This window comes from Lycorma delicatula, chromosome 5 (assembly GCF_047948215.1).
Source record: "Lycorma delicatula isolate Av1 chromosome 5, ASM4794821v1, whole genome shotgun sequence".
Classification (NCBI taxonomy): domain Eukaryota; kingdom Metazoa; phylum Arthropoda; class Insecta; order Hemiptera; family Fulgoridae; genus Lycorma; species Lycorma delicatula.
In genome coordinates, this window is record NC_134459.1 from 140,270,363 (window position 1) to 140,285,682 (window position 15,320).

Below are 15,320 nucleotides of genomic sequence, written 5' to 3' on the forward strand. Positions count from 1 at the left end.
TCCAGATTGGACTGGTAAGGAAATAAAATAACACTGATAAACATAATTTTTTTTTCCGAACATGCGATACATAATTTTTAATCTGGTTTTTGAGGCTGAAAAAGAATATGTATTCAAAATATCTTTCTATCACCCACATTTTTTGAAAATTTTTTAAATTTTAAAGGATTTTTTCATATTTTTTTTTTTTAACTTTGCTATAAGTTATAAATAGTAAAGTTATAATAAGTTTTAACTTTATAAGTTATAAATAAATAATGCTAGGTAAAATTAATCATATCATAGTCACACATTATGACATCATATCTAATACTAAACAGTGAGCCTTCATGGACAAGATTAATCATGACTATGCAGGTCAAACCATGTTGCTGAAAACACTTGTGTTCTTGGTATAAAACACTGAATTTAGGAATGAATTAATTTTGTTCAGGCTTATTGCTGTCTTAAGTTTGTTAACAGTGCAGTGTCATAATACCTTGAAATTGTGTAAATGATGTGGATGCCCCTTTTGTTATGTATGTGGTGAGTGTTGGGTAAAATTAACAAAAATAAAATGACACATAGCTCGTATTTGCCAAAAGAAATTGGACTTTAATTAGAAAAAAAAAACAATTTACCCTTTTCTTTAAATCATAACCTTAAAAAAAATTAAATGAATTACAAAATAAACTTAACTTAATTCTATGCAGAATTTATACAAGGAATATCTCAGCTGAATCAACATATCAATTATAATATTAAATGACAAATACATAAATATACATTTTTCAAATAATTATTTTGAAAATCTACAATTTAACAGAGCCTGAAAACAAAAGAACTTAACCTTTTTTTACAATTATATACTTATAAACATAACATCAATAAAATAGTGTAACTGGAACACTGTTGCATTAATGACATATTCTGTAATAATAAAAATTAGCAATGAACAACAAATGTCATTAACTTAGAAAAATAAACTACAATAATTCTTCTCATTGGCACTAGCCTTTTCTGATTTATGAACATCATCATACTTATCATTAAATAATTAAAACTTGCATTTCTAGTATGTTGTAGCAAAAAAGGCCACGATAATATTCCAGTGTAAAAAAGAGTTCATTACAATATAAACAATTTGTAATAACTAATCATATAAATAGTTACATTTAGTAAGCAAGCTCTCTTGAAAATATTTGAGTGTCTTAGCCATTCTCATGTTAATGACTTCTTTTTTCCTAATTTGTAAAAATAATATAATACTTGATTGAGCAAAACAACAATATTTAACACTGATTACAAATATTAACAACAGCAATAATCTAACACATTAAAAATTATGTAAAATAGAAGTTCGAAAAACAAATTTTAGTACTTAAATTAAGACAAAGAAACAAAATTATTGTCAAATGACTATAACTGTCTCATTAAAATTGTTATTTTCCAAATGAAATCAAAAAGTTGTGCAGTTACATGAGTCAATGAAATACAATAGAAAACATTCCTGGAAGTCGCTAAAATGTATATAAAATATTATCAACCAACACATTCATGTTCATTAATGTTTGTGTCATACATATCTTTTTTATAATTCTGAGGTACTATTTAATTACAAGTCGATTTTATAATAACTATAGTTGGCATTAATAGCACATAAAATATGTTACACATGAAAAATGATAACACAACCTTTATCTAAGCCACCTTTCATGACTATACTTGAGTGAAGAAATGGTTTTTTAAGCCAATCTTGAATTTCAAATTCATAATGTATTAATTGAGTATTTCACTAATTTTACTAATAACATAACTGTTTAATACAGTAAATATTGAATAATTTTAATTTGCCTTAATCACACATTATTTTTTGTAAAAAATGAATTAAAGTACAGATATATACATACAGTTTATCCTTGGCGTAATATACAATGGTGCATCAGAAAATACAGAGGTAACACTTTGTTACTAGAAATTGAATAATGCAGAGCATCACGAATTTGTAATAGCCAGTTTGGAAAGATTCTGCTTTGATAAAATTGGCTGGTTTGTTGTAACTGAACCACTTTCAACAATTAATTAAATTTAGTTAATTTGAAAATTAACTTATCAATGAAACAAGGCAAAAACGAACATAGAAATCTGTAAAATCACGAAACACTGATGAGTACAACGAGAGACTATGGCAACCGAGTATTGTCACACTAAACAGTGAGGAGAACATGAGCGAATTGCAGGCAACCACACATCGTGAAAATCTGAACTACACTAACTAAAAAATGACGTGATGAGAAGAGGGGGAAACAAACTAGGCAAAGGACAGAAGAGTGTGTGTGTGTAAAAAACAAGAGGTAGTGTGCAAGTATTAGTTTGAGAACGATTAGAAAAACATGTGGGAAAGAAATACCAATAAATAATGTGTGATAGGAATACGCTGACACTATTAAGATGACACAACAGTCAGTTAGACTGGAGCCGAGAGTCGATAATGAAAACAATAAGCCAAAACAACCTATTCTAAAAGTACATATATGACAAGCCCTACAAAAGAGCACAATAAATTTACCAAGCCTGTAACAACTACAAGACCCAACCCTAACCTTGAATTTATTGGATAAAAAGCTACTTTACGCAATGGCGTAAACAGTGAGTTTACCATAAAATCAAATAGAAAAAATATTACACCTTTAATTAAAAAAGCATATAGTTTGTACTTTTAGTGTAAAATTGGTGATCAGGATAAAATGTGGGCTCCTCATATAATATGCACCAATTGTTCTGTATATTTAAGAGGATGGCTGAAAGGTACATAGAAGGCTTTGCCATTTGGTGTGCCTATGGCTTGGCGTGAACTAAAGGATCATGTAATTGATTGTTACTTTTGATTAACAAATGTGTCTGAAATTTTTAAAACATCTAAACATACTGTAAAGTGTCCTTCATTGCAACCTGCAATCAGGCCTGTATCTCACAGTGAAATTATTCCACTTCCTGAGCCACCTGTGAATGTATGTTTCGAAAGCAGCGTTGAGGAATCAGGCAGTACTGCAGTAGACAACAATGATTCCGATTTTGAATTATCTTCCAACAAGCCACATCTTATATCACAAGATGAATTAAATGACTTTGATAGGAATTTAAATTTATCAAAAAATCAAGCTGAACTGTTACCATCAAGACTACAAGGTTGGAATTTACTTTTAAAAAAATACAAAAATTTTGGGCTTTTGAAGCCGACAAAAAGAACTTTCTCAGTACCTTATTGATGAAAATAATTTGGTATGGCCATGTAAAATTATAAATTTTACAGATTTTAACTATATTTTCCCTTAATTTTTTTTTGAAGGATAATTTATTTAAAATTAAGGGTGATCGAAAAATTGTATTTACTGTTCTGTAATGTACACAAATAAGGCAATTCAAGAAATTATATCATACTTACAGAAACATTAAAAAAATTTGTTTATCTATCAGTGTAATTAGTTAACGAATTAAAGAAAATTAGAATACAAAATAATTACAAAGAAGTGTTCTTAATGATTAATGAATTTTTAAATACTTTTATTGTTTTGATAAAAATAAATTATGAAGAAAATATATTAATTTGAACCAATGATAATTATTAATTTTGATTAAATATACTTCCTCTTAATATGAATTATTGATTATTGAATTTTTATAAATACTTAAAAGAATAAAATATTAGTGAAATAATAGGATTAATTTTATGAAGAATTTGTATGTATTAAAAGAAGATAATTATTAGAATAAAATAAAAATAAAATAAACGTGGAAGAATTAACTTATGCACTACAAAGTGAAATAATTTTATTTATTATGTTATGATAATAATGTTAAGATAAATAAAAATATGTAAGGAGATAATTTCACAGCTGTACAATAGAGATTAAGTCACATACATTAGATACTAATAATAACAAGGCTATTATAGTAAGAAAAAGCTACTTGCAGTATATAATAAATATAATATGTTAGAAAATAATTTTTAATGCAAAAATAAAAATAAAAAATATATTAGTTATACATCCAACATAATTGTTTAAAATAAATGTATTACACTATGAATAAATATTATGAGGATTATTTGAAAGTATTTGTTAAGTATTATTAATGAAGAAATGTTATGTATATTTTCAGAAGAATTGTTGTACAAATAATTAATTTTTTAAATCAAGACAAATGATGACAATTGTAGGTGACATTGAAAAGGTCTACGTCAAGATTAAATAAACTAACAGAATACAGAAAATGTTTAAATGATTTAAATATTGTGAATTATGTATAGTACTTGTATTGAACAAGTACTATAATACATAGATTTATTGAAACGCAAATGCCAGATAATGTTTAATTTAACGTTTTTAATTTAGAAAAGGATAATATAACCAACATTCAAAACCAATAGATATATATGATGATTATGAAATAGTGTATTAAAAAGGAAAGTTAAAATACAAGAATTATTTGAAAAACACTAAGACAAGAATAAATGAAGAAATAACTGAAAATAATTTGTTAATAATAAATTAACAAATTAAATTATTAAATTGTTAATAATAATACTGTTATGGTAAGTGTTATATGAAATAATTGAATAGTAAAAATATTTTTATGAATAAAATTGTATTTCAAGTCATGTATGTGTAAGTTAAGTACAGACTAGCTCTACAGCTATCCTCTAAGAAAATGGATATCGGCACATATTATAAGTAATTGACATTAAAAAGATTATATAAATAGTGCAGTAAAGTAAAGTAAAGTAGGTAAATGCATATATATAATTAAAATAAAATAAAATACACAGTTAAATACAATTTAATATTAGCAGAATATTCTGAGGCTGCCAACTACAATCATTTAAATGTAATAATAAATTATTAGATATTGTTAATAATGATGAATTACAAAAAATAATAATTAGTTAGGAAAACAAATCATTGTGGAATACAAGACACTGTAACTGGTGTGCAATTATATTAATAAATGCGAAACATGTTTGAAAAACAAAATAATTATATTCAATAATTTAATAGCAATAATATTTTACGAATGGAGTTATAAACTGTAACTGGAACATTAAATAATTTAAATATAAAGGAATACCCGAAATAATTATTTAACTAGTAGTATTATATTTTAATAGATATGCTATTAAAATAGAATTCAATATAAAAAGAAATATATAATTAAAACCGCAGGAAGTATATGTAAACAGATCCAGAAACAAAATAAAAGTAAAATAAAGAAAAAGAATACAAGTACTAATCCTTATTTAAATCCTGTCATCAATCCATTCCATTCCTAGAGTAGACTGCATATAATAATTTTATACATTGTTATTAAGTTAAAAGTAAGCTGTTTTATAATATACAATTGAATAATACTCATGTGAATGAATTAAAATTATGTATATAAACCTGTATTAAAATATTAAGTAGCAATTGTATAATGTTAAAGACAGAGAAATATATGTAATTGACATTAGTAATAAGTGATAATAAGAAATAATATTGTTAAGTGGTAATAATAATAACTGGTGTAGAAAACGTGGTATAATAAATGGCTTTTGTTCAATTATACAAATGATTACAGGAAATATGGATGCTAATGATGAAATAATATTAAATGAAATAAAAATAAGCAAAATAGTATGGTTGCTAAATAATGATTAGTAACCAAGTTAATATTGAAATAAAAGTGATAATGAAATAATAATTAACTAACTGATTACACATTTTGGTAAAACTATATATATAATAAAATATGTTTTAATAATATGAGGATATATGTTTATTATTATGAGAATTATTTTAACTATTTTTTAAAATAAGATGTGTATTATATATTATTATAAAGAAATATGACTAAGGATTATTTAAAATATTATACATTATTTGTAAAGGAAAAGATAATTATTTAAATGTTACAAATTATAAAATATATTATTAAATGAATTATTATTAAAGGACTAGACTTAAATGAAACAATTTAGCTGAAACTAAAAAATTTACAAAATATAATTATGAAATGCTTAACTAGCAATAATTTAATCATTTTGTGTGAAAATAATATTTATTATGCAATAAAAATATTTTGTGAAACACTTACAGAATCTTACAGTATATTAGAATGTGTGACAGATAAAAATACTAAGATTATATTACAACATATATACAATGAAATAGAATACACACACAATTATATATAATTTAAAATCCAGCAATTGTTAAAATAAAATATTTATTAAATTCAGAAAGTTTAAAGTAAATAATTGTAATAGTAATATATGATAAATATTTTATTTATGTAAATAGTGCAGCATTCAGACTTATCAATTAATCTAAATAGTTTGGAATTAGAAAATAAAAATAATAGTCATTTATTAATGCTCAGAAAAAAGAATATTGTCATAGGTGATATATCGTTTTGAGTTATAACATTGTATTGTACTTGTATATTGATTGTAATTATTATTATATTGTATTATTATTATTATATTTTAAGATATTAAAAAAAGAAAAATACTTGTGGGCGCTGAGCAGCCCCTGAATTTCTATCTGGGGGTGGAGGAGTTACATTACTGAGAATAGATGATGCATTACATTCCATATGACACGTGTGTTGCCTATACCTAGTTTCCAGGAAAAGACACCACGAGAAAGAATGTAATGCAGCTGCAACCTATGTTTCTTTATTCTTAATGTAATAATAATTATTCAGTTCCAATATAAGACTTGTTCTATTGAAATCAACCTATTACATAATGTTAGCATGTACTTAACTTATTGTACTACTGTATTGTATAATTAGTATTTGTTTGTATATCAAAGAAGATTGTATGATACGTTGTGTTTTTAATAAAATGAATATTTTTTTTAAAAACACATCATCGTTGTGTTTCAACATAACTTATATATGATAACCAGCATGAAGCAATTTCTCTTTGCAATTTGTTTGGGAGTTTCAGGTGTGAAACATAAAAATTCATCATTTTATCTTAAAGCTCAATAACAGTTCAGGCAGTATATTTTTTCTAATACTTGCATCTGTTTATTTTTTTCTTTACTATTTATTTACTATTTTATGTGTAACAGATTCTACTTTTTTACCCAGTAATTCATGTTATAATTTTTAGTCCATGTTATAATGAATAAAAAAAATATAGAATAATGCTGCATGAAAAAGAGATCTGTAATTTAATGCAATAAACGTATGAAAGAAAAATATTTGTAATCAAATCAAGAAAGTTTATGGAGGAATCGTCAACAAAGATTTATGGTTTATGGAGTTTGTTGATGAATCATCAACAAAGATGATTTGCTATGTCATATTAATGAATTCATCAAACAGGATTGGCATGTAATACTTGAAATTAGTGAAATTTTTCACCTGTTTCTCACAGAATTATCAATGAAATAGTCAGACTCAAGCACAGAAACTTTTTCTGCAAAGTGGGTTCTTTGGTGGCTTAATAATGAACACAAAATAACCACATTGAAGCTTATAAAATTTAAGTAGAAATTTTCTTATCCAGCCTGCAACTCTACCTTTACCTCTAGTGACTCATCTTTTTACCAAGCTGAAAGACTTATGAGGAAAACGTTTTAAGAGTAATGAAGGTTTGAAAAAACAGGGACTAACCTACTGATCTCAATGAATTAATGACAAAGGAATGATAAGGGAATTCAAAAACCTACCAGGCAGTACAATACAATAAAATACACAAAGCAACCATTTAGAAAGTTACTCAAGATTAATTTATGTTAAATAAAATGTTTTATTAAAAACTCTTGCTAGTTATTCATGCTGCTTTTCCAGATTATCCTCATATCATCAGCTGAACACATTTTTTTAAAGAATATATAAAAGATTACTGTTGACTATAAAAAACAAATTGCATTATCAAATTTTAGGCATTTTCCTTACCACATTAATTAGAATGATAGAGATTGTTTCAAATACATCCATTATATATCTGTATTAATTAATATGCTGCCAACTTAAGCAGGTTATTATCTGTCAAAAGAATTATTTCTATCTAAAGTTTTATTAATTTTGTTTCATTTTTCTACAGAGATAACTTTCAAAATATCAAGATTATGATATAGCAATACAACAAGATAACAAGATTAGTGTTACAAATTTACAGTCTGAATTACTTCTTTGACCCTTTTTCCTGTTTAGCCTTTGGTAACTACCGTCCAGATAATACTTCAGAGGATGATATGTATGAGTGTAAATGAAGTGTAGTCTTGTACAGTCTCAGTTCGACCATTCCTGAGATGTGTGGTTAATTGAAACCCAACCACCAAAGAACACTGGTATCCACGATCTAGTATCCAAATCCATGTAAAAATAACTGACTTTACTAGGACTTGAACACTGGAACTCTTCACTTCCAAATCAGATGATGAGGGAAAACGCGTTCATCACTAGACCAACCCGGTGGGTCATCTTCTTTGACCCTGCATCTAATTTAAGAAATGTTAGTTATGAAGCACTTTTTACATAAAAATAGAAGTTCTAAAATGTTATTTATATCAGGATTTAAAGCTCTGCTTGTTTCACCAATGTATACATATTCCAATGATCACATTTAATATGAAACGTTGCATATAAATTTTCAATTAATCATCTGTTTTTAAATTTATAAATTATGAACTTTTATGGTTTACATGACCAACTTTTAAAACTATTTCTACAATTTGATAAAGTACCGTAAGCTTATTATTTTTTTAACTTCATTTAAAAGAAACAATATTCTTTTTTCACTTGCTCCTGAGTTGAAGCAATTTATATAATGCATAGTTTAATGGAAGAAAGATATGTGTAGCTTATTATTATTTTTGTTAACTTTCAATTAAAGGTAATAATGTCCTTTTTTCAGTTGCTGTTGAGTTGAAGCAATTTATATAATGCATAGTTTAATTGAAGAAAGGAATTTCCTATTTCCTTTCCCAATTTTTCTTATATAATCTTTTCATATACTGTGATATATGTGAAGCACCAAGCAGAGTCATCAGTCAAGGCTACTTTTGAGAAATGACAATCATTATACAGCCAGTCCACTTTTGTAACCAGAGTAAAGGAATCACTTGTAAACTGAAAAATCTTTTATATTTCACTGAGCTTGGATATTGCAATAATAAGTTTGTCTCATGAAGGACAGAAAATAACCTGCCATCCATTTTTTTACATCTAATTTTATTGGCCTTTCTTTTTTATTCCTCCTATTATAAATTACATACTAATTGTAAACAATTTTATCATAATTTTTTTTTAATCCCTAAAAAAATTACTATACAAGGCTTATTCCCTAGAATATCTTTTCTTTTTTATCTTGAGTCTACACTAATCTCCGTTAATTACGTTGGAATGTAACAAAAATTGTAAATTATAGGCAACAATGTCTGGATATACAATGAATGTTTGTATCATTCACAGAGGGTTTACTACATACATAAATCTCAACAATTATATAATTATTTTTTCAATAGTTAAAAGAAAGAAATGATTGCAATCCCATAACACAGAATGAGTCACTGATGTATATTCCCTATGACATAGATACACAACAGATTGTTAGAAATACTTTCACCATATCTTCCTGGATTATTTGTTTTATAACAATATCTGGAACAGTTCATACTAATGCCAGTCCATATTAATCTCACAAAATTTGACCTTGATTGCAGAATTCGAAGAACAATGGGCTTTGGGATCGCCATAACACTTTGCTGAGGATACAACTCTTTGGTAGCTAAATCAGCTTAGTAATTGTCTGGAACTTCTACGTGGATTGGAATTCAATAAAAACCTTAAAACCACATTGCTGCAATAAATTTTAATGTATCAAGACAGTTCTGAGGTGTATTAACTGAATTAAATCATACAAGAAGTGGATGGATAGCAGCAGTCCATATTGTGATGTAGGATCAAATTATGGCAGACATACTATTAAAAAAATTAAGAAAAAACAACACAACAATAAATTAAGTGCCAATCTCCATGACAGAATGGCAGTATCTTGGCCTTTCATCCAGAGGTCCCAGGTTCAAAATCTGCCCAGACATGTCATTTTTCATAAGCTACAAAATTCTATTTCCATATCCCACAGACAAGCTTATGTGGCAGAATCGTCAAGAAAAAAGTACAGTTGTAACTACCTACCCTTGAACCGGTAGTTGCATCATATCAGTGTCTGTCATTATACGAGTTAAATATGTTGAAACCTGATCTAATGACTGAGGTCCACCCATATTCATCATCATGATAGCTGTTTTAGGGGAACCAGAAGCCGCACTCGACAAAGATTTTTTCATTAACATTTTACTATATCCATTAAAAAAAATTCCTGAAACAAATCACAAAAAATTTTATAGAACACACTCTTCAAACAAAGGTAGGTTGTCAATCATTAATAAAATGATGAACACAAAAAACGGAGTTATTTATTAGATACAGTAGTAATATGTGGATTTTCTGATTGAGAAAATGAATATTCGTTGGGGAAAAAATAAAATATCTGATTTGTTGATAGTATCATGTTGTTAGCACTGAAAGCTTAAATATAAATTAAATATAATGTCAAAAAATAAAATATAAAATTCAAGGTAGATAGAGCAAAACTTAACAAGTTGATAATAGCAAAATAAATCATAAAATCCTTAGTTGATCATAAATCTCAAATACTCTAATAAACAAAGATTGTAAACCATCACTAAAAATTTTGTACATCAAAGTTTTAATAAAAACGTGCATTGGTAATTCTGAGTAATTACTTGATCAACTAAAAATTTTTTCATACTTTAATATACCGTAGCAGAAATGCTTAGGATCAAGAAAACACAAGATCTAAATGTCGGAAAGCAGGTTTGGACTGCAGGTGATAAAAGTGCACACCACAGACAGTATTCTAGTTCGTTAATCATCCCTAACTTTCCCAAACCTAAGTTTATATTTTGCTGTCTAGGAAGGATCTAGTCAATATGTTTACCATACTTAAGTACAATAAGTGATAAAAGTGTTTTAATTTTATCGTATAATTAACGATTCTACAAATAAAATTAATTGAAAATTAAGTTTCAAATTAAGTCTCAACCAATTTTTTACAAATAAAATGTGAATTAAAAATAATACTGTGGTCAATTAGCAATTACTTTTCTGAGTTATGGTTACCTGTTCAGATGCTAATTCATTCTGTGGAGAGAGGTTTGGGTTACAGTAAAAATTTTGTGAAGAAGGGAATAAACCTTAATAGTCAGCAGAGTCTGCCACTGAAGATGGCACTCTTTGTAAGATGATTATCCGCTGTACACACAACTAACAGCACAGAACATGTGATGTAGCCTCTCACTCTCTCTTTCTCTCTTTTAAGTGACTATATTTCCTTTTAACCCTCTCATGGTCATTATTTCAACTGTGTATATAGTGGTAACTTACCTTATTAATTTGAAGAAAGATCAATTTTAAGTTGATCTTCACTCGCACACTGTTTATTTTATTAATATCTATCACTACATAAAATTTGGTTTACTCTTAAAAAACCTATAATTAATTAATATAAAAAACTAAACTAAGAAAAAATTCAACTATTTTTTACTGGGATACTTCAAAACCCCTCTCTCTTGATGATAATCAAGCAAACATCCAGCTCTACATAACGGAAGATTGCACTGTTTACACTTGAATGAAGACCATAAATTCATAAGATCATAAACTCCCATGTGGAAAACGCATTTGAAGTATCCCAAAAAAACATAAGCTGGTTGCTTGACAATCCAAAAAAATTGAAACTTACAGACTTGATTCTTACATATTTCAGGACATTAAAACTATTTTTTTTTTTTTTTTATTATGCAGTTTACCTGTGGCAATCATTTTTGTTATGGTGTGCACACCTACTTTTGTGATTGTAAGGATTTATAGAAAAAAATCATAACTAAAAAGCCATTGGTCCTGGAAGGTTGAAACAAAAAGCAATTTATTCATATTTTTTCAAGGTAAAAGACTGGTCTAATGGTTTGGTTTATTTAACTATCTCTATGAGAAAATTACCAATAAAGTCGAATATGAAAAACAGTGAAATTTCACTTTTGCTAGTTTTTTTAAGAGGCAGGGATGGCATATACAGTTTGAATTATATTTCTGTACGTAGGTATATGTTGTAGTTTTACCATAAATAACATTAATGGTGGTATACTTAACCCTCAAGTTTTATGAATTTTTGAAAACTAAGTTTTGTTTTTTTAAATTAAAATTTTGGCTTTCAATAACTCTAATAGGGCTGGTAATAAAAATCTCAAATTTGCACAACTTGCAGTGTTTTTGTAGATGTTTATGGATAATAAAAATAAAAGTTTCTTGTGTATTGTGCAAATAAAAATATTATAACCTCTCAAAAATCATGAAACACCTGTTAAAAGCAGTACCATTTTTGACTCTCTAAATAAGTGCTCCAAGGGGATTTCTTGTCTTTTTTGCACTTTACATTTTTTATAATAAGACCCTATGTTGTTAAAGCTGACATTTTCAACGTTTTTAAAATAATTTTTTTTTAAATTATTAATGATAACTTAACCAATGCCAGTAACCTAATTCAATTTTGATTCAAAAATGCTTGTAAAACTTACCCAAACTGAGATTTCAATCAATAACCTACATCTTTTTTCAAGGATTCATTTTTATTTTTATATTGGTTTATTTTTGTAAGTAGTATCGAAGAAAAAAAAAATTGTAGCAAAATTTTAATTACTCTTTGTTTTTGTAGCAATGGAACTTTATTATTTAGTGTGGTTAACCAACAGCTGTGATATCTCTTCTGATAATTCTCTTGAAATTGTGTGAGAACAACCGGTCACTGCAGTTAGTCAAAGTGATGCCAACTTTCTCAGGACTTTTGCAGTCTTATTGAGACTTTTGAAATGACGTACATGGTCCAGCTGGGTGGAAAAAATGAACCTGCACATCATCATTTTCAAGGCTAATGTTAATCATTTCTCCTATCCACCACTGATTGTCATATACACAATCAGTAGAGTCTTTTTCCTTAGTGAAAATGGTACATATACTTGACACAGGATGGTCTTCATAGTCCTTGGAGTCTGAAGTAAAGTAACATATTACAATGCCTTCTGACACAGGAACATACTTGTGCAGCTTCTAGTACCAACAACTCCTTCACAGCAATCAAAACTGCTTTTGGCACTGTACGAGGGTCGTTCAATAAGTTCTTAGAAAATCCAAGAGATGGCGCTTGTAGTATTGAAAATGGTTTGCTTTTAGTAAGCATCATTTGTCACTACAGTGCAGTTAAAGTTTCAGCTGTATCAATCACGTGGTTTCATTGTCATAGTTGATTGAAGCAACAAGCTATTGTTTATTTAGAAAAATGGAATAAGTGAGTTTCGAGTGGTGATTAAACACTTATATTTAAAAAACTTAACACTGAAAGAGATCAAGGCTGACTTAGATGAAGTTCATGGTATGTCTGCTCCTGTGTTTACAACTGGGTAACTGAGTTTAAACATGGACGTACATCCACAAAAGATGAACATTGTTCGGGATATCCAGTGGAAGTGACCACCCCCAAAATGATTGACAAAATTCATGAATTGTTTTGAGTGATCAAAGAATCAAAGTGCGCAAAACAGTACACACGCATATCACAAGGTACAGTATTTTAAATTTTGCACGAAAAATTGGGTGTGAAAAAAATTTTGGCAAGATGGGTGGCACGTTTGCTCTCAGTGGAGAATAAACACAATCATACGGTCGACTCTGAGGCTGTTTTGCTGCTTTTCCGTCACAATCCTGACTTGTTTCTGCATAGATACATAACTATGGACGAAACATGGATACACTACTACACCCCACAAAGGAACAGTCAAAACAGTGGGTTTTTAAAGGCAAATGGGCTCCAAAGAAGACAAAGACAGTGAAATTGGCCACGATTTTACGGGATGCATGCGGTATCATCTACACTGATTATTTGGAAGAAGGACAAACAATAACTAGAGTGTATTATGTGTGTCATTACTGCGCCAGTTGAGCGAAGAAATCAAGAAAACTGTCCTCATTTTAAAAAAAAACCCTCTTCCATCGAGACAATGCACAGTGCACACCTGTGCAGTTTCAATGACCAAAATTATGGAATTACAGTTGAAATTATTACAACATCCACTGTGTTCACCGGATTTGGCCCCCAGTGATTTTTTTATTTCCAAACTTGAAAATATGGCTTGGCAGGCAACGGTTCACGTCAAACAAGGAGGTCATCGTCCAAACAGATGCTTTACTTTGAGGACCTTCAAAAACCCTACTTTTTGGAAGGCTTAAGAAAGTTGGCAAATGCTTGGAAAACTGTATAATTAAAAGGAGATTATGGAGAAAAATAAAAAAACAGCACACAAAATAATTTTTTTTTATCTTTTTCTAAGGACTTATTGAACAACCCTCATACCATACACTGTTTTATGACTCTTCATTCACATAAATTCCTATGGAACTTTGTTCTTCCTTTGTTTTATGTTAAATTTCTATAAATATTGTAAAAATTTAATTGATTCTAAAATTTTTAAATATAATATTATTAAGTAAAACTTATTTAAAATAAATACTTCCAAACACTGATAAAATTTTAGATACTTAATAAAGAAGTAATCAGATCACTAACTAATATCAGACTGACTAGTCTGTAACTGCAAGGCTAAATGATGCAGCAAGCATAAATGAGCATGTTGCAACCTGAATTTTTGTGACAACTGGAAATTACTTCAAGCGCCTGTTATAATATGAACACTGCAGTAGAATGGTTCAAATAAGTCAACTACAATATAATTTTCAACTATAATAATAATTATGATTTCAAATAAAATTTCAGTTATAGTAATAAGTATAAAAATATTAAAGTGCCAAGAAGACAAGAAACCCCCTTGGAGCACTCATTTAGCGAGTCAAAATGGTATCGCTTTTAACAGATTTTTCATGATTTTTGAGAGGTTTTATCTTTTTTATTAGTACAACACACTAGAAATATTTTTATTTGCCATAAACATCTACAAAAACACTAAGTTGTGCAAATTTTATATTTTTATCACCAACTCCATCAGAGTTATTTGAACCGAAAATCTGATTTTTTTTTAAAATTAGTTTTCAAATATTCATAAAAATTTAGGGGTAAGTATATCTCCATTAATATTACTTATGGTAAAACTGCTAACATATATCTACATACAAAAAAATAATTCAAACCGTGTATACCATCCCTTGCCTCTTGAAAAAAATTACCAAAAGTGAAATTTCATTGTTTTTCATGT

General features: G+C 27.9%; 1 protein-coding gene across 1 annotated transcript in view; it reads right to left on the reverse strand.

Moving 5' to 3' along the window:
• The window catches only part of FeCH (ferrochelatase, mitochondrial), a 62,393-nt gene that overhangs the window by 44,183 nt on the left and 2,890 nt on the right, over positions 1-15,320 (reverse strand). Inside the window, exon 2 of the mRNA XM_075367177.1 lies at positions 10,174-10,357. Within this exon, the coding sequence (XP_075223292.1) occupies positions 10,174-10,357 (184 nt within the window). The remainder of the gene's footprint in view (positions 1-10,173; positions 10,358-15,320) is intronic.